This window comes from Diceros bicornis, chromosome 7 (genome assembly GCF_020826845.1).
Source record: "Diceros bicornis minor isolate mBicDic1 chromosome 7, mDicBic1.mat.cur, whole genome shotgun sequence".
NCBI classification, from domain to species: Eukaryota; Metazoa; Chordata; class Mammalia; order Perissodactyla; family Rhinocerotidae; genus Diceros; species Diceros bicornis.
In genome coordinates, this window is record NC_080746.1 from 42,971,767 (window position 1) to 42,997,633 (window position 25,867).

At 35.6% G+C, this 25,867-nt stretch overlaps 1 protein-coding gene across 3 annotated transcripts; it reads left to right on the plus strand.

Annotated features, from left to right (window-relative positions):
• On the plus strand, positions 1-20,300 carry CHORDC1 (cysteine and histidine rich domain containing 1). 3 transcript variants are annotated; one of them, XM_058545420.1, is made up of 11 exons: positions 3-172; positions 3,134-3,183; positions 5,902-5,958; positions 6,989-7,146; positions 9,196-9,299; positions 10,286-10,341; positions 14,075-14,145; positions 15,108-15,213; positions 17,289-17,408; positions 17,844-17,906; positions 18,162-20,300. In XM_058545420.1, exons 1-11 carry the CDS (start codon positions 109-111, stop codon positions 18,306-18,308), a joined length of 996 nt encoding a protein of 331 aa, XP_058401403.1. In that variant the 5' UTR covers positions 3-108; the 3' UTR covers positions 18,309-20,300. The 3 variants fall into 3 exon arrangements, with proteins under 3 accessions (XP_058401404.1, XP_058401403.1, XP_058401402.1); XM_058545419.1 differs by having other exon boundaries at positions 4-172; positions 10,283-10,341; XM_058545421.1 differs by lacking the exon at positions 18,162-20,300 and having other exon boundaries at positions 1-172; positions 17,844-17,957.
• The last annotated feature ends 5,567 nt before the right edge of the window (positions 20,301-25,867 follow it).

The following is a 25,867-nucleotide window of genomic DNA, read 5'->3' on the forward strand; positions in this document are numbered from 1 at the left end:
CCGGCAGCCGCCCCAGCCGTCAGACCGGTGGTTGCGACAGGGGAGTTGTAAGGCGCTCTCTTGCGGTTCCCGGTGTTTGGGTTGGACCTGTAACGGTGGGACAAGAAAATGGCCTTGCTGTGCTACAACCGGGGCTGCGGTCAGCGCTTCGATCCCGAGACCAATTCCGATGGTAAGAGAGCCGCGCCGCCAGCCCTGCTCCCGGTCCACCTCCCCCGGGGGACGCCCTTGGGCCCGAGGCCTCCCCGGGATCCTCCCGCGAGCCGTCGCCGGGCTGCCCGGGTCAGGGTCCACCCCCGGCCGCTCTCGCAGCCCGGCAGCCGCCTCCTGTGTGCGGGGCCGCTCGGCGGGCGCCCCGGCGGCGGCGGCATCCGACCCCCTCCCTCTGCGGCCGCCGAACCGACCCCCTCCGCCCCTGGTCGCACGTGTTTCCGCGGTCGCCCACTCACTGGCCGCTTCGCCGGGAATTGAGAACGTCTTTATCTCCTCCCCGGGTCTCTTTGGAAAGCGACCGCTACCCGCGTGCTACTGGGCTCTGTTTGCGGTGGGTTTGCTGTGACTGTGTGTGCGCGAGACAGACGCGCAGAGACGGGACACTTGGGCAGTGGGCCGGTTATCCTAGCGTTTAAGTTGAGAAGTTGATTTTTATGAAAGCCTGCTGTCAGCTCGTTCAGTCGACCCACTGTTAATAAACCTACTTTTTCAAAAAGTGTTCTTGGTTAGGAAAATTACTCTAGATCCCTAGATCTTTACGTTGTTAAGTTGTGATACAGCCGCCCGGGTGGGTGGTAGATTCGTTATCCTTGACTCAGTAGCCGTGTTTGTTGCATATTTTTGCTACGGCCTTCCCGTTTTAATGCCATGCCACTTTCAGGATAAAGTGATTGAATGTCCTCTGCAGCACCTAGGTGTAGAGTTAAGGGTGTAAAGCGAAAGGTAGTGAATAGACTAGGTGAGTAATAGAAAATCACCAATGAATTTGAATTTTGATTGGTGAATGCGGTAAACAAGTGAGTTGATTCCTTGAGTACTGTGGAAAGTGACAACATTTTCTCAGATTCAACTAGCATTTATTGTGTGTTTTCTGTATGCCAGACGTTGGTCTATCGCTTTATTCCATTGTCACATTTAATCTTCACAACCCTCTGAAGTATGCATTATTAGACCCATTTAATAGAGAAGCCGAGTTCAACATGGTTCTACGTTGTGAAGGAGATTAAAATCGACGCCTTTTAAAATCTTTTTCACCTCTGAGATGTCTGAAATATTTATCGTGGAGCGCACACGACTTGGTGACCATTGGCAGGATTCTAAGGAAAAGATAAATCCAGTCTTTGTACAATACTCAAGTTACTGTCATTGACATTTTTATCATATTAATATGAAGTTATTTAAGGGGAAAATTGTGAGACTTCAGTGGGTCACAAAATCGAGGAATGAGGGGTTTTAGGTCCTTTCCTGTTGGTAGTCTATATGAAAAGGGAATTGCCTTAGTGCCTGGACGTATTCTACTTTATTAAATAAAGGGGGAAGACTGGTGCTTTGTTGCATGGAACAGTATGTTTATTTATAGGGTATTATATACCAGCCTAAAATTAAGAGGAGATACAGCCACTTTTTGGAAGTCAGCTCTGTCTGTGTGAAGTGGTGCAGTGCCTAGGGAGAGAGTTAGGGAGCGGGGAGGCCAGGAAAGCCAGAGGAGTAGACAGTCTGGAGGATCGTGTGGTCAGCAGTACCACACTCAGTGGGGAGCTCCAATAAGGTTGTTGAAAGTTTATTTGCTTTACTAAAATAAGTCTCTAAACTAGTTTAGAGACTTAAAAGAAATACTCCAAGTAAGTTGGTTGATAAAATGGGAAGTTAAGAAAATGGATGGACATAGGGAGTAGAAGACAAGAACTGGCAGCAACCTGTGGGCTTGGTTAGGAGAAAGTTTTATAGAATGGAAAAAGTGCGGCCTGTGTATTGACTAAAATAACAAGACCCCCTTTTAAGCTGATGTGACATTTTACTTTGGTGTTTAAAGGAAACAAGGTTGGTAATTTGCATATGTTAAACAGTTATTCTGGAAGAAGCACCACTTCACAAACAGTTGCCAAGAGGCAGAGCCAGAATTTGAGCCAGGGACTCAGTGTTAACAGCCCCTGGTTTTTTTTTTAATAAATTAAGATGCTTTTTTTTTTTTTTTGAGGAAGATTGGCCCTGAGCTAACATCAGTTGCCAATCTTCCTCTTTTTTTTTTTTTTTTTTTGCTGAGAAAGACTAGCCGTGAGCTAACTTCGGTGCCCATCTTCCTCTGTTTTGTGTGTGGGACCTCGCCATGGCATGGCTTGATGAGCGGCGCATAGGTTTGCACCCAGGATCAAACTCAAGAACCCTGGGCCATGAAGTGGAACACGCGAACTTAGCCACTATACCACCGGGCCAGCCCCTATTATCTGATTTCTTTAACGTAATACTCCATGTTTCAAACTGTAATAAGCACATTTTCGTAAGAGTTAAGTAAAAATTAATGGTGTAATGGAGAGGTGGTAGGGAAATACAGAATAGTGATCAGTGACAACCCTGAAAATAGACTGTAGAACTTAAACTGCTTTTTAATGAGATTTGTATCTAGGAATTGCCCCTATCTAGGAAAGTTAAATTAGCAATTAGATATTATATCAGTTTTTATAATTTTGAACCTATTCTTCCAAAATATCTTTAGGGAATCTCTTGGGCAACCTTTATGGATTAGTGTATATAAGAACACCTAAGTTTGATAGTATTTTTGTAAAAACAGAATTGAAAGATGATGGTCAAAATCTTGGAACTTGATGTTTTGGTACTAAATGAATTTTACTACAAAGATTAGAGGAATACAGAATATAATTGGTTATACTTGAACTATTCTGTATTATTTTTATCTATATTTATCATACTCTTGAATTAGAATTTTAACTATTACTATTTTAATACAGTGTTTTATATTAAGCACTGTGTGCCATTCATCAAACTTGAGCATTAGTGAGTTTTTAAGGAAAAGAAAAGGATTACCTGCATTTGGAAAAAGGGTTGAATGTTAACCCTTGAAGGCAGTAATGATTTTTCTTCATTATAAAGTGATATATTTTTTCCTTCTGTTTTTGACCAGATGCTTGTACATACCACCCAGGTGTTCCAGTCTTTCATGATGCGTTAAAGGTAGGAACTTGATATATTTCAGTCTCTTGGTATTTATATAGTAAATTTAGAGGTGTAATACTACATCTTTTTCTCATCTTTTTTCCTCAGCTTGTGACTTTCTGCTTTTTTAGTGACCTTTTTGGGGTGCCTTAAGCAAGTACTCCACTAAAGCCAGAGAAGACAGTGAATACTAGATGGTGATCTTAAGGTCTTTTCCAGTTATAAAATTATGTTATTTCTATTCCAACTCTTGTCTTCTATACCCCACATTTCTTCATTCTCCTAATTTTGAGAGGAATTAAAAGCAGTTGCATTGAATCTTAATCTCTCAATCTGTCAGGCAGCTGCTGTCTAAAAAGAGCAGCTCTGAATTTTAGGAAGGATTGTTATAAACACCTAACAGTGCCAATCTTAGGGACAGACATGTAAGGTTGGAGTAAAACTCTAAACAAAAAAGTGATGCCACCTGCTTTCCACTTGTACTTCCTTGATGTTCTGGAGAATTAAAGGAATCATAGAATGTTGTTTGACCAAGTTTTTCTTGGTGAGCTTATTGATCTTTTAAAATTTATGATAATATGGCACATTTTCCATTGTATATCTTAAAAGAAAATGTTGCAGTGTGGCTGCCATGGCTTTCAGCGTTGCTGCTTTTGTTCTTAGGCACTTAAACAGTCTTACGTGTGTAAATATTGTTGATGCTCCTTGAATTTCTCATTACACCTTCCAGGGAGTAGTTGGGCCTTTCTGGCAGTTAAGTGTTAGATAGCCTAATGGAAACAAAGATACACAAGCAGATATCAAGTTTATATTAATCTGGTTAGTTCTAAGTGAAGAAAACAGGACAAACATTCAGTATGGTAAGTTGAGACCTGACTCCTCCTCACATCTTTTTAGCCTCTTTACAAACTTTTACGGGGATGGAAGCTGTAGTTCAGTGGGAATGTTTATTTTTGTGAGGGGTGGGGGATTTTATTTTTCCTAGACTGCCGTTTATTCTGTGTATTTTTCTTATTGTATGTTTTTATTTTTTGTTTCCTCTGATGTTTTCCTCCTGTCTCCTAACCATAGGCATACTTCACTTCTCAGTCTTTGGCTTCCTATTTTCTCTCATTCAGTTCATTCATCGCTGTCCTTAAATGTCACCTCTATGCCAGTGGCCTCTACAACATATTTCTATTTATGTGTGTCATTGGCAACTGCAAACTAGTTTCCAAAGTGAACTTTTATTCCAAAAATAGCCTGCTTCTCAACTTCGCTGCTGCTCGTAATGATATCGTTGACTTTCTAGTCATTGAGTCCATCGCTCCTTTTTTTTCCCTACCCAACTGTTAATCACCCCGATTAATTAATCTTAATGATTTTACTTTGAAGTATTTTTGTTTCTCTCTCCTCTCCAATCCCTGTTTATTATTGTCTCTGTAAACCTTTCAGCTTTCTAAGACTACTAGATTTCACAGCCCAGTAGATTTCAGACAAAATATGGAGATGAATATAGTGTCCACTGTTACCAGGTTTCTATTTTAATATTCAAATTAGAAGAGGCATATTCAGAGAGAGGAAGATCTTTTTTAGGAAAAGACAGCAGCCTTATACTCGCATACTTAAATTTATCCTTCCTTTTCTCATTTTGCTGAGGACTACCATAGATCCCTGATTGACATTTGGGTACAACTAGTGTATATCCTGTATCTATCCCTGTGTCCCCAGAATACCTGATACAATTCTTCATATATGATTTAGGCAATAAAATTTTTTCTTGTATAGAATAATTTTTCTGATGACTATATTATCAATACTAATTAAACTCTATATTTAAGGTTGTAGTAATTTTTCATCTATATCTCAATTCAAAGTAAAAGAATTCAATTTCAAAATAAAGGGAAATTTCAATTATAGCATATTTAACATTTTCTTTTTAAAAAAACTGTATAATGCCTATTTTGGAAAAAAATCACCAAATTTTTCATACAGTATGTTGAGAAAAATAGGGAGGCACAGATGGATATGTGCAAAGGTAGCCGTTAGTCTGAATTTGAGACATCCCAAGTCTTGACACTGCTGCATTTTTATTTCCTTATTCTGTATACTACAGTGAAATTGTAGATGGCGACTTAAAGCCGTTTTTTGGTAAGCCACTTGGTAGTTTGTTCAGAAATCACATACTGCATTACAGTTTCTATTTTTTTATGCATCTCACGGAAAAGATCATTTAACCTTCAAAGATCTGACAGTGATTAGGCTGCTACGTTAATCTGTGTTGTTCTGAAAATGGATAGAGTGCTTATTGTTGGGGAACAGCTATAATGAATCTGTTTAGAACCTGCATTATTATAATTATTAAGTCTAACTTACTAGATTTTTAAAATAGGGCATTTCACTTACTCCCTAGATCCTTTAAAATATATGATGTTTTTAGAAATTATAAAATGTTTTTCTTCTAAAGCTCAAGTAATATTCTTGAAAACAGAAGCAATTTGTTTTCTTATTTTAAGGTGCTTCCTTTCATGATAAATCACAACACAAATCTCTTTTAACATTGGTTAATTCGTTTTCTTTTAAATCAAAGACTAAAAATCATTTCACTTGGTTAGATGAATCATTTTTAACACTTGAAAATTGTGAAATCTGTATATATGCAAGTTACTTCCAGCTTCGAGGAGATACGTGCAAGTAGAGTGTTTTAGTGGATTGTGGTTCTCATGGTTTTCAGTTTTTTTCACTTATGTTTTATAGGGCTGGTCTTGCTGTAAGAGAAGAACAACTGATTTTTCTGATTTTTTAAGCATTGTGGTAAGTATTAATTGTTTTTTCTAGATTATCTCCTGAAAAGTACATATTATAGGAAGCTCCAGATTTGAGGAGTCTGATTTGGGATGTCTATTGACTAGTCCCTGTTAACTTGCAGATAGTACCTTTCTTTTAAAATGGAGCTCACCTCCCTTCTACAGCCTTTAAAATAAGGAATTTATCTATCTGCTTTAGAAGTTAAAGTTTCAAGATATTAGTTACTCACTTGTCGATTGAAGTTTGTTCTTGATGTTAGTAGTTTTAAAAGAATATCAAGAAGAATAAAGTGGTAGGCAACAATTTAAAGCATTTTCAGTTAGGAACAGTAAATTTTTATCAAATCTAAGCTACCATTGAGATACACCATTATTTTGTATACTCTTAAAGAAAACTAAAGCTGTTAATTAAATGATATGGCATTGATCTTATGATCTCAGGGATGTTAAAAAATATATATGACTCAACGGAATGTGGAAAAGGTAGCTAGCATTTATTGAATGTTTACCAAATGCCAGATGTTCCAAGCATTCTATTTTATTTAATCCTCTCAAAAAATATCTTACGTGCCATTACTGTCATTTTACTGATGAAATGAAGTATAAAAGGTTAATTAATTTGCTCAAGGTCATATTTATGCTCAAGGTCATGTAGCTATTAAGTAGGAGAACTGGGTCTCAAACTGAGGTCCTTTTGTATAAATAATTTGTAGAATTCTCTTTATGAGATCTCCAGAATTTGTTTCCTGTAAACAGGAAGTTTATGCCATATGTTTAATAGAATAAGTTAAGTAGATATTTATGAAGTGTAATTCGAAGGCTTTTTTTAAAATGCATTATTCAGATGTAAGGACTCATTTACAAATACAGCAAATTTGAAATCCTATTTTTATTTTCTTAAAATAAGTCAGTCTGATAAAAGTAGAGAAAACATACAATAGAATTTATTAATAAAGAATTGAAAAATAGTATTTCTATTGTGGCATGTGAAATAGATTTTGATAGGATAACTCTTAATGATTACCTTTCACTAACAGGGCTGTACAAAAGGTAGGCATAATAGTGAGAAACCACCCGAGCCAGTCAAACCGGAAGTCAAGACTACTGAGAAGAAAGAACTGTCTGAATTGAAACCCAAATTTCAGGAGCACATCATTCAAGCCCCTAAACCAGTAGAAGCAATAAAAAGGCCCAGGTACACTTTATCCAGCTGCATGTTTTTGTCCTGCTTGAATAATAGCATTTGTTCCTGGTATTTCCTTTTATGATTTTGCCTAATACCATTCATAGCCATCGTATAGGTCAGCAACTTTTGAACCATTTGGTTTTCCCTTAGATATACCTTTCATTTTTATTCCCCCTTAATTTGAGGGTGTATACACATAAAACTTTGTTGCAGATTTGCTCACTGTACCATCATAATTATGCCCCGGCGGGGGAGGGGGGGCACCTGTCTTCTTTGTTCCTTGGCATGTGTCTGTTTCACTGTGGCGTGGTGAAATTCTATAAAGGAATTGTAGAATTGTCAGGGCATTCCTTGTCAGGGAATCAGTTTAGTTGAAAAAGAAGTTAGCGGCCTTCTCTTCCATTCTTCTACTGTTTCTTGAATATTTTCTGGGACGTTCTTGACAGAATAGTTTCCTTTCAAATAATTCTAGTGAAGAAGAATTTACTTTTACTTCAAAGCAGTGCATTTTTTTCTTGCTAAGTCAGTGTATAGTTTTCCCTTACATTGATCCAGATTTTCTCTCTTTTTTATTTGTCTGTATTTCGTCACTTAGAACAAGTCTAGTTACTCATCTTTGACTTTCTGATACCTGGAAACTGTTAATCTCATTATTATTGATAAGTTTTAATGTATTTGATTTAGATGGCAGATCTGTTAAAGTACTTTTAAAATATCTTTTGCTCATTTTGTAGTTGAATTATACAGTCTTCATACTCATCTTCTGGTCGAGTAGACTGCATTTTACATTCCCACATATGCATGTTGGGTACCATTGTTACGCTAGGTCGTCTTCATGTTGCACTTGAGTATTGAATTTTTTTAGAACCAAAATACAGGACATAAAAAACAGAGGGTTTTTGGCCTCAAAAATGGCCCCCATTGATATTTTTATTCACACTATAGGACGCATGGTTTTCCCAACTTTTTCTTTATCAATCTTACTTAAATAAATTTATAGCGTATTAAATAATCCTGGATGAAGATAAGAACCCTAAGATCTAAGAGACTTTTTGATGTTTATTTGTTCTTTTAACCAAACTACTTAGAATGATTTTATTCCACCTCCACCTTATTCATAATCATGAGAGACTATCAAATGGCTTGCTGGCTGATTTGCCAGTTAAAAAAATAGAAAAAGACAGGAATTCTGGTATAGCTCATTATTAAATATTGCAGTGGAGTCTACTATAATTGACAGTATGAGTTAATATTTTCCTTAAATAATGGATAACTAATAATTTTACTTAAGAGGAAGTGAGAAATTAAATATTTTCTCCTAAATTCATTTGGTAGTATTGTAGAGATTATGAGGATACAGGTTTTTATGTACTTTGTTAATGCCTCCTACATTAGTAGTTTTTTTCATTAAGGATATAGAATGAATAACCTAGGATTTCTATTTTTATTGCTGCGTTTATTAATATTCTTAATACTTATCGAATGGCCTTAAACAAGTTGTACATACACTACTTAACCATTGTGAAATGTTAGGGAGTAGTGGTATTGTTTTTTGTAACCCTACTAAAATTGCCTTGTGATACAATTGTATCTGAATTTATAGGTGCATACACCAGTGTCCACACAAAATGAATTATCTGCACCAGTAGGAATATGGATTTACTTAGTACATATTTATTGCCTGTTTATTATATGCTCAGCATTTTGCTTAAGCATGGAATGTAAAAGTACTTCATGGTCACTTCCTTGGAGTTACTCATCTTGACAAACTGGATTCTTAGTCTTTACTTCCTTCCCATTAGCCCTACTGATTAATAATTTAATGTGTTGGCAATAGCATGATTGAGATTTAATGTTTTAATATCAGAACCTTTTCTGTTAAAACTTAGAAATGTAGATATATTATAGCAGTTAATCATAAAATACTCTTTAATGGGAAAATCTTGATTCACAAGGCATTTGGTTTCTTTTCATAAATAGGCTCTTAAGTGTTTATTTTTAGTATAAAGAAATATTTTGGTACATCAGTAATGGTAATAAAGTTTCAAAATTCTCCAGCCCAGATGAACCAATGACGAATTTGGAATTAAAAATATCTGCTTCCCTAAAACAAGCACTTGATAAACTTAAACTGTCATCGGGGAATGAAGAAAATAAGAAAGGTAAGATTTTGTTTTGTATTTTGTAATTTTTTCTGTATAGTTAACCAGTTATCGAGAAGAGACAGGAGCAGTGTAGTTTACTGAATATAAATATGAAAAAGTAGCACATTGTAGTAAAGAACTTATTTTTGTTTTCTAAATGCCAGTAATACCACAGAATGAATATGTGGTTCATTCCATTATGTCTTTATTAGAAATCAGAACCTGCTAATTAGAAATTTTTTTTCTTGTGTGATTCGTTACTTTTTAACAGTGAGTTAAATTTCCTTGATAATTGTAAATGTTTCATTGTGCATGATATAAAATATATTCACTATTCTCTCACCCTGTACCTGATGCCATGGGAGTACCCTTTCGTGATTTCTCTGTTACAAGGTTAAGATATTGGATATAGTATCGCATTATAGAATAGAAATGTGTCATATATCATTTGGGGGATATAAGCAAAACCTAATTATAATAGTTTCCTTTTTTTTTTTTGTGAGGAAGATCAGCCCTGAGCTGACATCCATGCTAATCCTCCTCTTTTTGCTTGAGGAAGACCGGCTCTGAGCTAACATCTTATTGCCATTCCTCCTCCTTTTCTTTCCCCAATGCCCCAGTAGATAATTGTATGTCATAGCTGCACATCCTTCTAGTTGCTGTGTGTGGGACGCGGCCTCAGCATGGCCGGAGAAGCGGTGCGTCGGTGCACGCCCGGGATCCGAACCCGGGCCGCCAGTAGCGGAGCGCGAGCACTTAACCACTAAGCCACAGGGCCGGCCCCTATAATAGTTTTCTTACTAGCTTTTTTAATATATTATATGAGAGGTCACACAGAAAACTTAGTTACTTAAAATTACTTTAAAATATCAGTGTTTTTTGTATTTAGATTATTTTCTTAAATAGTTGTTTTACGGAAAAGGTTACTTTTTAAGAATGACACTACGGTAAAGTGTTCTATTTTAATATTTCTAATTTGTTTTTTTTTTTCTCTGTTTCAGAAGAAGACAGTGATGAAATTAAGATTGGGACCTCATGTAAAAATGGAGGGTGTTCAAAGGTATATATTGTAAAATTTATAGTGTCATGGAAGTAAAATTTTAATTTTGAAAGAGAATGCAATTTACTGACTCAATTCAACAAACATTTGGGTGCCTGTTATGTGTTGGGCACTATGCTATGGACCAGGGTTATGAACGTGGATAAGAGAGGAGCACCATTTCTGATAGAGTCATGAAAATAAGTAATTCTAATTCAGTCAGCGTTTACTGAGCACTTACTATGTGCCGTACGTTGTTTTAGGGACTAGGGATATAGTATTAAATAAAACAGAAGTTTTTTTTTCTGGAGCTAATAGTCTAATTTGGGGAGAACAACAACAAGTAGGTAATTAAGTATTATGAATTAAGGTAGATGTGAAGAAAATAAAACAGATAAGGAGATAGAATGAAACTTTAAATACGATTGTCAGGGAAATCCTCTTTGAAGTGGTGACACAAGTCAGAAATCTGAGTAATGTAGCGGATGAGTCCTGTAAACCTTGGAGTAGACATGGGAGGAGTATGTGTAGAGGTTTTAGAGGTTGACTATTCAAGGAATTATGAGAAAAGTCAGTGGGGCTTGCTCAAGGGTGTGAAAGTAGAGGGTAAGAGAGGTAGGCAAGATTATGGAGGTCCTTATAAGCTTCAGTGAGGAGTTTGGGCTTTAAGTATAATGGGAAGCCACTATCTGTTTTAAGGAGGCGTTTTAAAAAGATGCTTTCTGCTTGATAAGTGGCAAATACATTATAATGGGGCAGGAGTAGAATTGGAAGAGGGAGAACCAGCTAGGATGCTATTGTGGAAGACCAGGCAGTGGGATTGGAGATTATGTTTTTGAGAAGTGGGTAAATGTGGGATGTAATTAAATATCTCACTGAGGCTTTTTCCTACCTACTTGGTGTGAAATTGCATGCCCTCCAATATTTCCACTCTCGCCTTTTTTTTCCGTAGCACTTATCACCTTACAATATACTGTTTATTTTGCGTATTTATTTTGCTTATGATCTGTCCCCTCTAACTCCCCTTCCCTTCCTCCCCTTATGTAGGGTTGCAAGGGAAGAATTTTATTTGTTTTGTTTTTTGCTGTATCTTGAATGCTTAGAGCAGTGCCTGGCATGTGGCATGTGTAGAATGAATGATATTTGAAAGTATTAACACGGCTTGCTAAAGAACTGTAGGTGAAGGAGACTTGTGGCTCTAGCAGCTAGGTGATTGGTGACACCATTAAGGAGAGAATGGGGTTGGGGGAGCAGGTTTGCAGTTTTCTCTCATGTTAAGTTTGAGATTGCCTTGCTCATTTAGGGATGGAAATATAAATGTATTCTCATGTGCTTAAGGTTAAAATAGTAAATGAGAATGATTAATCCGTGGAGTGGGGGAGAACAGTGCAAGTGGTAGGGTAGTGGAGGAAGATCAGAGAGAAGGTACTCCAGATGAATTTAGAAAAATGAATGACAGTTCTGTAAATGGACAAAAAGGGAAAGGATATTCCAAGCAGAGGTGATAGTAGCAGTAGTATACAGAAAACAATAAATAGTCAATAATAATGACAGAATTTGCTGGTGTGGAGTTGAGATTAAAAGAGATAAGTAGGAGTCAGATCCTGAAAGCCTTTTATAATGCTCAAAAGTTAGACCTTACTTTAGGTTATGGAGGCCATTAAAGAAAATTTTTAGTCTTTTTCTTTAAAATGTAACATTAAAAATACCCAAATATAAGTTTATAGCTAAAGAGATTTTCACAGAGCATAGCCCTCCTTATGCCTCCTCTTGTTCATCATTCCGTTTCCCAAAGGTAACCACATTTTTCTATCAGCATAGATTGGTTAGTCCTACTCTAGAAGTTAATGGAAATAGAATCTTTGAATAGGCACTCTTGTGTCTGCCTTTGCTTAATAAAATGCTTGAGTTATCCTTGTTGCATGTGGCTATAGTTTGTTCATTTTCATTGCTTTAAAATATGTCATTGTTTGAATGTGCCAATCAATTTATCCTTTCTACTTTCCTTTAAATTTTTTTAATTGCTACTGTGAACACTTCTGTGCATGACTTAGGTATATGACTAGGAGAGGAATTGCTGGATCATAGTGTATGTATATGTTCATCTTTAACAGATAACTTGCACATAGTTTTCCAAAGTGACTGTCTTTACACTCCCAGCAGCAGTATATGAGGCTGGTTCCATTTGTTCTACACCTTGGTAGTAGTTTGTAATATTAGTCTTTTATATTTTAAGTCATTGTGGTGGGTGTGTAGTGTTCTGATTTTAATTTGTACTCTCCTGATGATGAGGTTGAGTACCTTTTTGTATGTTTATTGGCTATTTGGATATCCTCTTTTGTGAAATGTCCAAAATCTTTTACCTATTTTTTTATTAAGTTGGCTTTTTCTTACTAATTTTAGGAATTCTTTATATTTTTTAGCTACAAGTCCTTTGTGAGAGAGAGAGAGACTGTACTTTTTCACTGTCTTAATAATGGCTTTTGATAAACAGAGACTCTAATTTTAGTGAAATCCAATTTGTCCATCTTTTACTTTATAACTAGTGCTTTCTGTGTCCTATTTAAGAAATCTGCTTACTTCAGGGCCATGATTATTTTCTCATATATGGAGGCACATTTAAGTGGACAAACCATCTGGAACTGATTATTGTTTAAAGTGTAAGGTAGGTTTAATAAAAGACTTTAAATAAGAGAGTGATACTTGTTTTAATTAGATAGTAGAGTACAGAAATTGAAGGCAGAGAAATGAATTAGAAGCTGTTAGTGTAGTCTCATTGCCTAAAATCTGCTAGTGATCATGAGGAAGGTTAGCAAATTAAATTGATAGATATTTTTAAGTCAAATAGACAGGATTTCATGATAGACTACATATGGGTTGAGGGAGAGAAGAAATTGAAGAGGACTTAGAGAATTGTGCTTTAGGAGACTGAGTAGATACGGTTCCATCACATAAGATGGGAAGAAGTGTAGGCGGTTTGGGGGACAATAGTGATAAGTTCAGAATCGAACATACTGGGTTTCATGTGCTATGGAATATCCTTAGGCGATACACACTCCTAGTACTTTGGATTTACAAAAAGTAAACATCCAGAATTTTATTTTCTACACTTGTAGGTGGTTGCTATAAATACCAAAATAGAAAATATACTACTGGCTGCATCTATGTTTTGTTAACATAACTTTTTGTGAATTCATCTGTAGAGCCTTCACCTACAGCAGCAATGGGGCCCGGATCTTCCAGACAAACCCTGGATATATATATAGGTCTGCAGCTCATTTTACCCTTCCTAGGGATAAGAAATCACTGTAGAGCTTCCAGAATTGCTTGTTATTAGATTTTCCATATTAATTCATAATGCCCACACAGAGTTTACTGTACACATAAATCATTCTGTAACTGTATTTCTGTTGAGAGTACTAATCCCTTAGTTTCAATATTGTTCTGTAAATGTAAATACCTGAATATGCTTGGATGTGACCTCATACCCAAAAGTCTGAGAGCATCTTAATACATCCTGTTGCCTGCTTTTCTATTTGCCTTTTTCACAGGGAACTGAAACTTAAGCATATCCAAAAAGGAATCATTTTTCATTCCTTATTGGAATGGCCTGGGGTGAATTTATGAATGTTCTAGGTAATTGTTCTTTCTTGAGCATTTTCATAGTTCATAGAGGTCACCAATACTACAAATACGTGTGAAATATAGCATTGAGATATGAAGCTAATCGTTTTCCTCTTTTTTTCTCTTTTAGACGTATCAAGGTTTACAGAGTCTAGAAGAAGTCTGTGTATATCATTCTGGAGTACCTATTTTCCATGAAGGGTAACTTATACATTACTAATTAAAACTTGATGGTAGAGGTTAGAAAAGTTAATATGCCTTTAAACATTATTTGCTATGCAGCATTATTAGATATTTTACTCACATTGTCATATAATCTTTTCAATAACATAGAAATGTGGGTGTTGTCTTTTTTTTACACATGAGAAAACTAATACAAGTTTATAGTAAGTGGCCGTTGTAATTCAGACCTCATGTTTTTCCTCATTCCATTGGATTTCAATGTGGTAATCTTTCTATTGGAGCTGAATAGTTTTTTGTTTGAAAGACTGTCATGCGTATTGCAGGACATTCAGAATTTTTGGCCCTGGAGCACTAAGTAACCAACGTTGTGGCATCCAGGAAAACCCATACTTTTCCATAGCCCTCAATTGAGAGCTTCTTTTCTATATTATGCTGTAGTTTATGGAAATGCAGTACTGTGTTAAAATCTTCCATTCTTTCCATGTTCTTCAGGACTCAAACCCAAAGTTTTATTGTAATTTTGTCTTCCAGTGTTAGATTTTTCTCCAGCAAATAATAATGAGTTTCACCTACTTTGGGAATGACCATCACAGGTTGTGTAAACATTAGTTTTTAGTTCGTTTGCACGTTCTCAGTTTCCTGGGTTATTAAAATGTGAGGATTTTAAATCTGTCATATCGCTTTTTGGTAGCTTCATGAAGAAACTGGAATGTGAGCTATCAATGAAAAGCTGATTTGGAATTTTGTGATGGTTTTAAGCATCTACTTAGGAGCTCCAAAATCGCTATAATAAATGACATTCTGGCTTTAAAATTTTTAGTCTTCTGATAGTTTTAACTGTTTAGTAGCTTAGGCACTTGTAAGATACTAAAGTTCCTTACTTATTGATTGATTTTCTTTTTAAATCACACTTGTCACTGTAATACTTCTACACTTAATTGGTTGTGAGATTTTATTTCTGAAATTTTTCTATGATAAAGGATGAAATACTGGAGCTGTTGTAGAAGAAAAACTTCTGATTTTAATACATTCTTAGCCCAAGAAGGCTGTACAACAGGGAAACACATGTGGACTAAAAAGGATGCTGTAAGTAGCCTTTTTAAAATAACACATTAGGGTGTATTCATCTGAGTCATTTTTAAAAGATTTCAGATTATTCTGTGTTTAGATTAAAAAAGTTTTTATCTCCTTCACATAGTAAGGTTTTGTGTGTGTGTGTGCACGGAGGATGAGCCTTGAGCTAACATCTGATACCAGTCCTCCCCTTTTTTCTTGAGGAAGATTGGCCCTGAGCTAACATCCGTGGCCATCTTCCTCTGTTTTATATGGGACTCCGCCACAGCATGGCTTAACAAGCGGTGCATCAGTGCGCGCCCGGGATCCGAACCTGCGAACCATGGGCCGCTGCAGCCGAGCGCGCGCACTTAACTGCTTGTGCCACCGGGCTAGCCCCCACACAGTGAGGTTTTGATGTGCTTAAAAAACTAAAATTAATCTGAGTCAAGCTCCCAGAGCACTGCCCTTTGATCAAAATAGCCATTGTATTCATTGATGCAAGTATGTAGGTTTTTGTGAAATACTTAATTCTTCTCAATTGAAGCTTATTTTTCTGTAATTCTGTAGCCTGTTCCCACTTTTGTTTTTCAAAAATGACTTTTCTACTCGTTTGGTGTTGGTAATCATTTAGACTTGTGATTCTCTTCTTGCCACTTAAAACTTCATTCAGCCATTTACAGGTGCACAAATAGTGGCCAAAGAGGAGGATTGCAGCCTTGTTTTGTTGGAATTATTTTGAATGTCTCTGCTTGCTACAGGGATATTTATCAGCAGAAAAAAGAAAGCATTGGTTCCTACTTCCTGGACAGCTTTTTAAAAAAGTCTTGGGGCTATGCAAATAATTTCTCAAAATCCCAGTAAATTGTAAGAAGGCAATTTGTTGCTAAGTATGTGTTTGTTAGCTAGTGTTAATGTATTTTATAATGTATTAAATTAGTTAATAACCCCAAGACAATGAACCTTTTCAGTATGTGTGTCTTTTAACTTACAAAATAATTATAAATTCTCAAATTGCTTTGGAGATTGATTTATTCTACATTAGAGTATTCTGTAGTTTCTACTTTTTAATAACACTTGGTTGGATATTATAAATATATCCCTCAAGTTATAATAATTCATCTACCACAACACTTTCAGGAATGTTTTATTAGCAAAAAGTGTGAAGTCTCCCTGTGTTCTCTTCAAGGTCCAAAGTTTGGGGAAACAAAATGTTGTTTTCTATTATATGCAGAATGTTTCAGAGTATAACCCTTGATGAAGTAATGTTTTTGTTATTTTTTAATGCATACAGTTATCAAGCATTAAGAGTCTAAGCTAATAGCTTAGGGCAAAAAATGTAAGTGACATAAGTAATTTAAATTCAGTTAGTATAGTGATATCAAAACGTAAATACTGCTTTTTACAACAGTAAAAGTGTCTCAGAGTTTCCTGCTTCATGTGACTAAATTACCTTCGTTTATAAAAATATCACAATATGTCCCTTTTACTTATTGTTATAGCAGTGTCCCACTAGTAGGTAATAATTATTTCCATTATAGTAATCAGGATTACTTCCACAAATTTCCACTTTTTTCTGCATGTTATTATGAGAGGAAAATAATTATTCAATAACAATAGCAGGTAGCTATAAGTAGTCAATTATTTTTTCCCAAATTCCAATTTGTAGAAAATAAATGGAAGATTCCTCTGCATGAGGGTAAGATATTGTATGGTTTACCCCACTAAGCACTGTCTTCTCACTTTAGTCTTCAAAGAATGTTTTATGACTGACTGACTGGATTGCAGAATGTTAAAATTGGATATAGTAGGAGTTCTTAAATTGTCTTGTTCAACATATATTAATGTTGTGGTCCTAGAAGAACAATATCAAATGGAAGAAGTAAGCGTATTGTCAAATCATAAAACCATAAAGATTCTTTGTATCATGATATATTTAATTGTTTAAACTTCTTGATGGGAACTTTAGAATTTGTTTGTCCTTAGAAACATTAAGGGCTTAGTTGCACATGGTCATTTTTTCTCAATTGGATAGGTCAGCTTCCTCTTTTTTAAGAAGTTAGTTATATGGCATTTGGTAAATTCATAGAGTTTCTCTTATGTTACAGGGCAAAAAAGTTGTTCCATGTAGACATGACTGGCATCAGACTGGGGGTGAAGTCACCATTTCAGTATATGCTAAAAATTCACTTCCAGAACTTAGTCAAGTAGTAGCAAATAGTACTGTGGTAAGTACACTAAATATCTTTGAGTACAAGTTGTCTTTATACATTATTCTTTATGTTATTATATTATAAAGTATTCTTGTTTGAGCTGATTTTAAGATCTTTAAATCTTTCTCATTTGAAAAATAGTTTGAAATTACTTTCACAGAAACTGTTATAAATGAAAATTTCTGTATCATAGTTATTGCTGAAGCGTTTTGGAGATACTAAGGTAGCTTAGATTTATCAGATAATATGGTACTTAGTTCTTAGTGTGAAACTTCAAGTTAATTTTTCTTTTCTGTTAACGGTTTTTTCAAATAAAAAATACAATACTGGCAGATTTGTAAAATAGCTTAAATGATTTTTATCGATATCTTCATGTTTTTGTAATCATTGTTTTATGTCATAATACCTTCAGTTTGGATCTGATCAATCAACTTTCTATATCTTTTTCAGTTAAATGTGCACATTGTATTTGAAGGAGAGAAAGAATTTCATCAAAACGTGAAATTATGGGGTGTAAGTATTAGGAATGCAGCAGAATTTTTTTTATAATTTAAAATGCCATTTGTACAATAAAAAAACAGTACTTTAGTAAGCTTTGTCGCAAAGTAGATATATAACTTACCACTAATCCTTACCAAAAAAATTAAATCTAGGTATACTAAGTGAGAGGCTTAGATTTTTGGTTATTAGCATAGACGAGACCAATAGTTTCCTCTAAGACTAATGAAACCTCCTAGGTTGAGTGTAACTCTCTGTGATATGTTGCAGGTGATTGATGTAAAGCGAAGCTATGTAACTATGACTGCAACCAAGATTGAGATCACCATGAGAAAAGCTGAACCTATGCAGTGGGCAAGCCTTGAACTGCCTGCAGCCAAAAAGCAGGAAAAACAAAAAGAAGATATAACAGAATGAGTTGAGAGGGGAAAAAAAAGTTATTGTCTATTCCAGAGTTCTTAATATGTGGTGAAGTGGTGGCTTGCTGCTGTAATGTTTTGTTTTGTTGATGTTGATGTTGAATCTGGCATTTCAGGGTCAATAGTAGGTTCTTAAAAGCCAAAGTCAGTTTATCTTTTTGTGCCTCCCATCTTCCTTTTGTTACGTAAGATTGATTATTCATTTCTCCTCACTCATAGAACTGTAGTTGTGTCCTGTACTTGAAGAAGCTAGAAACCAGCTCATAAACAGTTACAGTATTTTTTAATGTAATATTATGTTAAGCAGAGAAATAAAAAGGAACATTTGTTCACATCTCTATTATCCCATAATTAGTAAAGCAAGATGGAATGTCAAATTTTTAATTAGTTTTTTCATGAGTTTGTGTTCCTATAATACTTGAAAATCTTTAAGGAAGAGTTGGAGCTCTGCATTGTTCTTTCCACTAGGGACAGTTACTTTTTCTAGGAGGGTTAATTCTGAGGTAGTGTAGTAAGCAGTTAAAGGAGAATGTATGCATTGATTAACAAATTAGAATTTGTTTACAACTAATTGAATTTTAAATTAGATAAGCACCTATGTTACTTGCCAAACAATATGATTTAAGAGTATAGGAAACATAAAGAAGAGTATAGTGGTATCAATTTGGTTAAAATTCACCATTTTCTACGACTTAAGCAATAATGTTGAACGTCTCTTTCCTGATTATTTATGGGATCTTTGTATGGTGTTATGACTAAATTTATAGTCATAAATTTAGGCTGATTTGTAGCCTACATCCTCTTAAAATCTTGAATTAGGTACATATAAAGAGAAATTATATCTGGCCTCCCTGGTATCTATAAAATTATAGGCTTAAAGGCTTCTGGAAATACATTAGGGTATCAGAAAACTAAATATTAAAGCTTTGCTTTATGACAACTATTACATGTTAAATAAAATAGCTTAATTCTTTTGGAGGTTTTTTTCTTAGACTTTCATGAACAGCTTGATAATTCTAGGTGATACAATGTTGATAATATATTGTGCTTTATTAAATGTAGGTATCACACAATTAGATTGTTTGTGCTAATTGAACCCATTTCAGGATAAGTTACTGTTTGAGGCAGTGCAGAGCTCATGAAGAAAACTAAAATTAAGAAGTTATGAAGGCCAAAACAGGCAGAACTTAATAAGTTTGGGTATGAATTTATGCTTATATAGATTAAAATGATTATTTCCCAAGCCCCTTGAGTGTTTTTCTTTTCTTGGTATTGATGGAATTTCGTATAAAGAAAAATTTGCAGAAATACAATTTTAGGTAATAAAGAGTTAGTATATCTCATTGTACTACCCTTAGCAAATAACTGTTACATAGAGTTATGTAATTATTAAATGGTTTAGCTCTGTTACCAATAAAAATGTAAGAAATCTGGCAATCAGGTTTTCATGACACTAAAATACCATGGCAAGAAATTTTTGGCAGTAAATATTGGACCCAGATAGTTTCTAGTACTTGGGATTGTATTTAAATTGTTAAAAGTTATCTTTTACAATTTTAGGAACCTGGGTTTATTTGGAAACATGAAATTTTGTTTATTGTTTAGGGGAGAGGTTGATTCTCAATTTCATTTGAGGTAACGGTTAACCCTTTTTTGATGTTTACTTCTTGAGGCTGTTTTGCCCTAAGCAATATCTTCATGTATTATGTGCAACTGAGCTATTATGTAAAAGTAAGTGGATTATTCACCTGTTAGTTGCAAAGCACTGACTTTTGTGTTTTTTGTTTGTTTTTTGATACAGCTTATGTATTTAGTCTGGTTATACTAGTGACCATTCTATTTCCTTATTTATTCCTATGAACCTCTGAATTTGTTGCCCAGATAAAAATCTAAATATCTTAGACTCATACATAAAGGGACACAGTTAGAATTAGGCAGATTATATTTTACTTTATCAATCTGTCAAAAAAATAAAAAATGTTAACTTGAAGTTGTTTCTCTAGAAATATGCTTTGTCTTTCTCAGCATTCAAAGTAATTAGTATAGCAAAGCAGTCAAATCTGGTAACTAATCTGACAGCTAAACTCAACATGGGGAACATACAGTTCTGTTTTTCTTGCCTAGCACATTTGTTGGTATAAAGGAAGTAACGTCCTAAGAAGTTGAGCTTTTATTATTATTTTTAACCTCTTATTTTGCGATAATTTTAGATTTACAGAAAAGTTGCAAGAAAGGTACAGAGTTCTTTATATCCTATATTAATCTTTCACTTAACGTTAAAATCTTACTTAACCGTAGAACTTTTCCAAGACTAAAAATTAGTCTTCGTACAATACTGTTGACTAAGTAGAACATTAGTTTTGACCATCTGTTTTTAGTGGAACACTATTAAAGGGTAGTTCTTGAGACTTATCCTAGTTTTTTGTAATTTAAGCCAATAATTTATAACTCATTAAAAATATAAATTGAGGGGCCGGCCCAGTGGCGTAGTGGTTAAGTGCGTGCACTCCGCTTCAGCGGCCTGAGGGTTCGCAGGTTCGAATCCTGGGCGTGCACCGACGCACCATTTGTCAAGCCATGCTGTGGTGGCGTTCTGTATAAAGTAGAGGAAGATGGGCACGGATGTTAGCCCAGGGCCAGTCTTCCTCGGCAAAAAGAGGAGGATTGGCATCAGATGTTAGCTCAGGGCTGATCTTCCTCACAAAAAAAAAAAGAAAAAAATAAATTGAAATCAACTTACCATAGACATATGCTTACAGATCCATGATGTAACTTTTTGTTGTAACCATATACTGGCAAAGGACTGTAATGATCCATTTTATTATATTTCATGTTGGAGATTTTAATTCTTATTAGGTATGACTTGTTTTGTGTGGTTTTCTTTAGACAATTCTTCAACCATGTAAGGGTGAAAAGAACCTTAAAGAGTTTTTGCAAATATTTTAAGGTAACTTTGAGTTATTGCTCTGCAACCCTTTGGTTTTTTAAAAAATGCAGTCATTCCCTGGCCTGAAAATGCATGTTATGCATACACCAACCATAAATAAATTTTTAAAAGCTCATTTATGAGGTCCAGTGTCAGTTTTAGGGTGTTTGGGTATGTACTCTGTAATTTTTTTTTAACAGCTAGGTACTTATAAGTTGTTAGAATAGTAACAGGTTTATTTTGTTGCAAATTATTTTGATGTGGCATTCATATTTGGTGTTTATTTTGATTCTTAAGCCTGTGTCATAATTCCATGGCCTCAGTTCTGAAATGCAAACTAAGTCTGGCTTGTTTTGTTAATAGGTGTTTGTTTTCATTTCTTTTGATTGTTGGTTTGTTGGGTAGGTAGGAAGTTATTTTTTTACCTGAGTGCTTCTTTACTGCCCAAGAATCTTACAAGTTAAACTCATCTGGAGTTGTTGCATGGCTTGCCTTGTTAAGTCAATTGTAGATGCCTGGGGTTTCATGCGCGTGGCATTATCTCTAAAATACTGGGCTTGCAAAGTTTTTATTCTGCATAGTTATTGTTTGATTTTAAGTTTTTATATAGGTCTTAGTTGTGAAGAATTCCTTCAAGAACAGTTTTTCTAAAGGACATTTTTATTAAATGCTAATGACTTTTCTTAGGTTTCCAATTTAGTAGATCACCCTTAATGTCCATTAAAGTCAAATAAAACTTCCAGCCTTAAACGTTTTTATGTTGCTTAAAGATTATGTATCCAAATAATTTAATTTGCCATTTCTTTTTGACTAAGCAGATATACTGTCCAAATGATTGGATTGTTAAATTATGTTTTTGTTTTTGGTGAGGAAGATTATCCCTGAGCCAACATCTGTTGCCAATCTTCTTTTTACTTGCGGAAGATTGTCTCTGAGCTAACGTCTGTGCCAGTCCTGCTCCACCCTGTATATGGGACACTGCCACAGCATGGCTTGAGCTGTGTGTGGGTCCATGCCTGGGATCTGAATCCGCGAACCCTGGGCCGGTGAAGCAGAATGTGCAGACTTAAACACTGTGCCACAGGGCCGCCCCTAAATTACGTTTTTTAAGACTTTGCTAATTGCAGTAAGATTACTGATTAAGCCTAGACGAGGGAGACCTCCCTGAACCTGGAGTACTTTCCCCTCCTCCTCTAAAAATGAGACTAGATGAGCGTATTGTGTTTTAAAGCACTGTGATTCTTTCCTTCATAATGCTTATTTAGGTTTGCAGTTCCATGTTTATTCGTATTTTATTTTTATGATTACTTTGTTAATGCCTGTATCTTCTTGTAGATTGAATTTTTATAACCTTGACTGTTTATGTTTTGGCCAGCCATTGTATCCCCATTTTCTAGTACAGCCCTTGGCATATTGGTTGGTTCTTGTAAATATCCAGACATATAGCACTTGTTATGGGCCAGTCACTCTTCTAAGGGCTTTAATGAATTTGAAATTAATCGCAACAACCCTATGAGGTAGGTTCTATTATTATATTATAGGCAAGGAAACTGATTTTTGTCACAGGTTAAGTAACTTACCCAAAGTCAAAACTAGTGAGCTGTGAAGAGATTTCAAACTCTGGCACCCTCGATTTGCGTTCTGTGCTCTTTACTGTTGTATGCTGCATATGTCAGTTGAATTAATAGGTTCCATAAAACATTGGCACGTAGCTTGGAAAACTAGTAACACTGTATTTGGTCACCAGGAACAAATTTTTAGTTTCATATGTTTTGTTAGGAAATAAATTTATAAAATAAAATATGTAGTCCTTTTGCCTGGATGGTTTTCTTTATAATAATAGCGGGATTAAAAACTTGTCATTTGTGATTTGACAACTCTTAGGGTCTCTAGTTTCTCTAAACAGCCTCCAAAGAAGTTTCAGAATCATCAGTTCAAAAAAAAAGTTTCCATTGCCATTTTGTTAGTGATAGGTATCTTGTATGTAGGAATTTATATTTGTGTGTTAGATAAAGTGTGATGAAACAGCATCAAACTTATATTTGTTTTCCCCATTAATATGAGACCTGGTTAAAGCAATTGTATAATTTAGAGTGTCTGCAACATAAGATACTTTCATAAGAAAGAGAGATAAGCTTGTAAACATAGGACAGGTAGCAAAGGATCATTTGAAGTTTGGCTTTCACCTTCTAGGCCAGGCCAGTGCTTATCAAAATAGCATTTCTAGACCAGCAGGATCAACATCATGGAATTTGTAAGAAATGCAGATTCCTAGTCTTCAACCTCAGAGTTATGAAATCAGAAACTCTGGGAGTGGCGCCCAAAAATTTGCAGAATTATTTTTGTTTTGTTCTGGCATACAATAAAGTTTGAAAAACACTAGCAGCATGGATGTCTGATTAGGCTTGCATTTTTTTTCCTTTTATTAATAATCTTAATTTTTTTTAAATTCACTTTGTTTTAGAATAGTTTTGCATTTAAAGAAAAATTGTAAAGATAGTATAGAGAGTTCTCACATATTCCACACCCAATTTCCCTTATTTATATTTTACATCAGTATGGTACATTTGTTAGAATTAATGAACCAATATTGATACATTGTTATTAACTAAAGTCCATACTTTGTTTAGATTTTCTTAGTTTTTACCCAAGGTCTTTTTTCTGTTTTAGGATCCCACCTAGGATACCACATTACATTTAGTCATCGTGTGTTCTTTGGGCTGCTCTTGGTTTTGGCGGTTTCTTAGACTTTCTTCAAAACCCTGTCAGTTTCAAGGAATACTGGTCAGGTGTTCTGTAGAATGTCCCTGCATTGGGATTTGTCTGGTGTTTTTCTTATGATTAAAGTTATGTGTCTTGAGAAAGAAAACCATACAGGTAAAGTGCCATTCTCATTGGTGTATCAAGGGTACATATTCTCAACGTGACTTATCATTTTGATTACCTGGCAGTGGTCGTGTCTCTCAGTTTTTTGACTGTAAAATTACTCCTTTCCCCCCTTTCCATCCTTCTTTAGAAGGGAGTCACTGTGTGTAGCCAACACTTAAAAAGGAGTGGGGAGTTATGTTCCACCTCTTGAGGGCAGAGTATCTACATAAATTGTTTACAACTTTTGTGCATGGGAGATTTGTCTCTCCTGATTTATTTATTTACTTATTTAATAATCAGTATGGACTCTATTTTATAGTTTGAGTTGTAATCCAATATTACTTCATTTTGTTTCTCAGATTGTTCCAGCTTTGGTTATTGTGGCCTTTCAGTTGGCTTCTGTGTTCCTTTATCATACCCTTGTCCTGTCATGGTGGGTTTGTTTTTGGTTTTTTGCTGTTTGTTTTATTTTAGCACTTTCTTTCTTTCTGGCACTTCAGGATGCTCCAGTGAGCCATTTCTCCAAGGATCCATGGTTGTTTTTTTGGAGAATGGTATTAGAAACCAGCATCTGGATGTTAGATATACTCATTGCTGCTGAGGTATCTTTGCTTTTAGGCGCACTCAGCTGATAGCAAGGAAGTATATACTAACCTGTGTCTATACACGTATTTCTATAAGTAACCATTTGTATCTATATTAAGCTAACCTTGAGTTCATGCTTAAGTCTCTAAGCATAATCCATTACCACATAGATCACTGTAGCCTCCTGCCCTTGCTTATCTGTAACTTCCCACTCCTGCAGTGTGAAAAACCTGGCTTCTGCCATCGCTATCCATTTACTTAATTGCTCAATTCCAGTAAACATGTATATCGGTATCAGAATTATTAACCTAATCTCCCATGGGAAGTATTTATTAACTAGAGTACAGTGCTTATGTAGGTCTTTTTGCCTTTAGTCTTATTCATTTCTAGACTCCTGCTGACTCAGAGTTAGCTGAGCACCTTTCTCCTCACTTCTTTCATTGAAGTTGTTTCATACATTTGTAATAAGACTTGCATTTTATTTTGGAAAGATCAATTTGATAGGAAGGTACAATTGGAAGTGCTCTAAAGAGAAAGACCAGTTAGGATGAGGGCATGAATTACAACAGAAGCAGTAGGACGAGAAGGGGATAAATTAAGAAGAGATTTAGGATCTTGAACTGAAAGGAATTAGAGACCAGAGAGTGAAAATTTGAGGAAAACTCCTAGGTTTGGGAACAGAGGGAAGCCTGAACAAAACAGGGAACATAGACAAAGGTTTCGGAGGAAGTGATTTTCGCAGAGGACTGCTGAGTCCAAGGAATCTTCATAACCTCCAGGTGAAGTAGGCCCGGCTATTGGTAAGTTCTGAAGCTTACAGTGAGGCCTTGTGTGGCTCTCAGGATTTGGAAATCATAAGTAAATGGTAACGTAACTATACCATTTAGCTAACTTTGAGGATGCGAAGTTGATAGTGTTCTGAGCTTTTTTTTTTTTTTTGGTGAGGAAGATCAGCCCTGAGCTAACATCCGTGCTAATCCTCCTCTTTTTGCTGAGGAAGACCGGCTCTGAGCTAACATCTATTGCCAATCCTCCTTTTTTTTTTTCCCCCAAAGCCCCAGTAGATAGTTGTATGTCATACTTGCACATCCTTCTAGTTGCTGTATGTGGGACGTGGCCATGAGGCCGGAGAAGCGGTGCGTCGGTGCGCACGCGGGATCTGAACCCGGGCTGCTGGT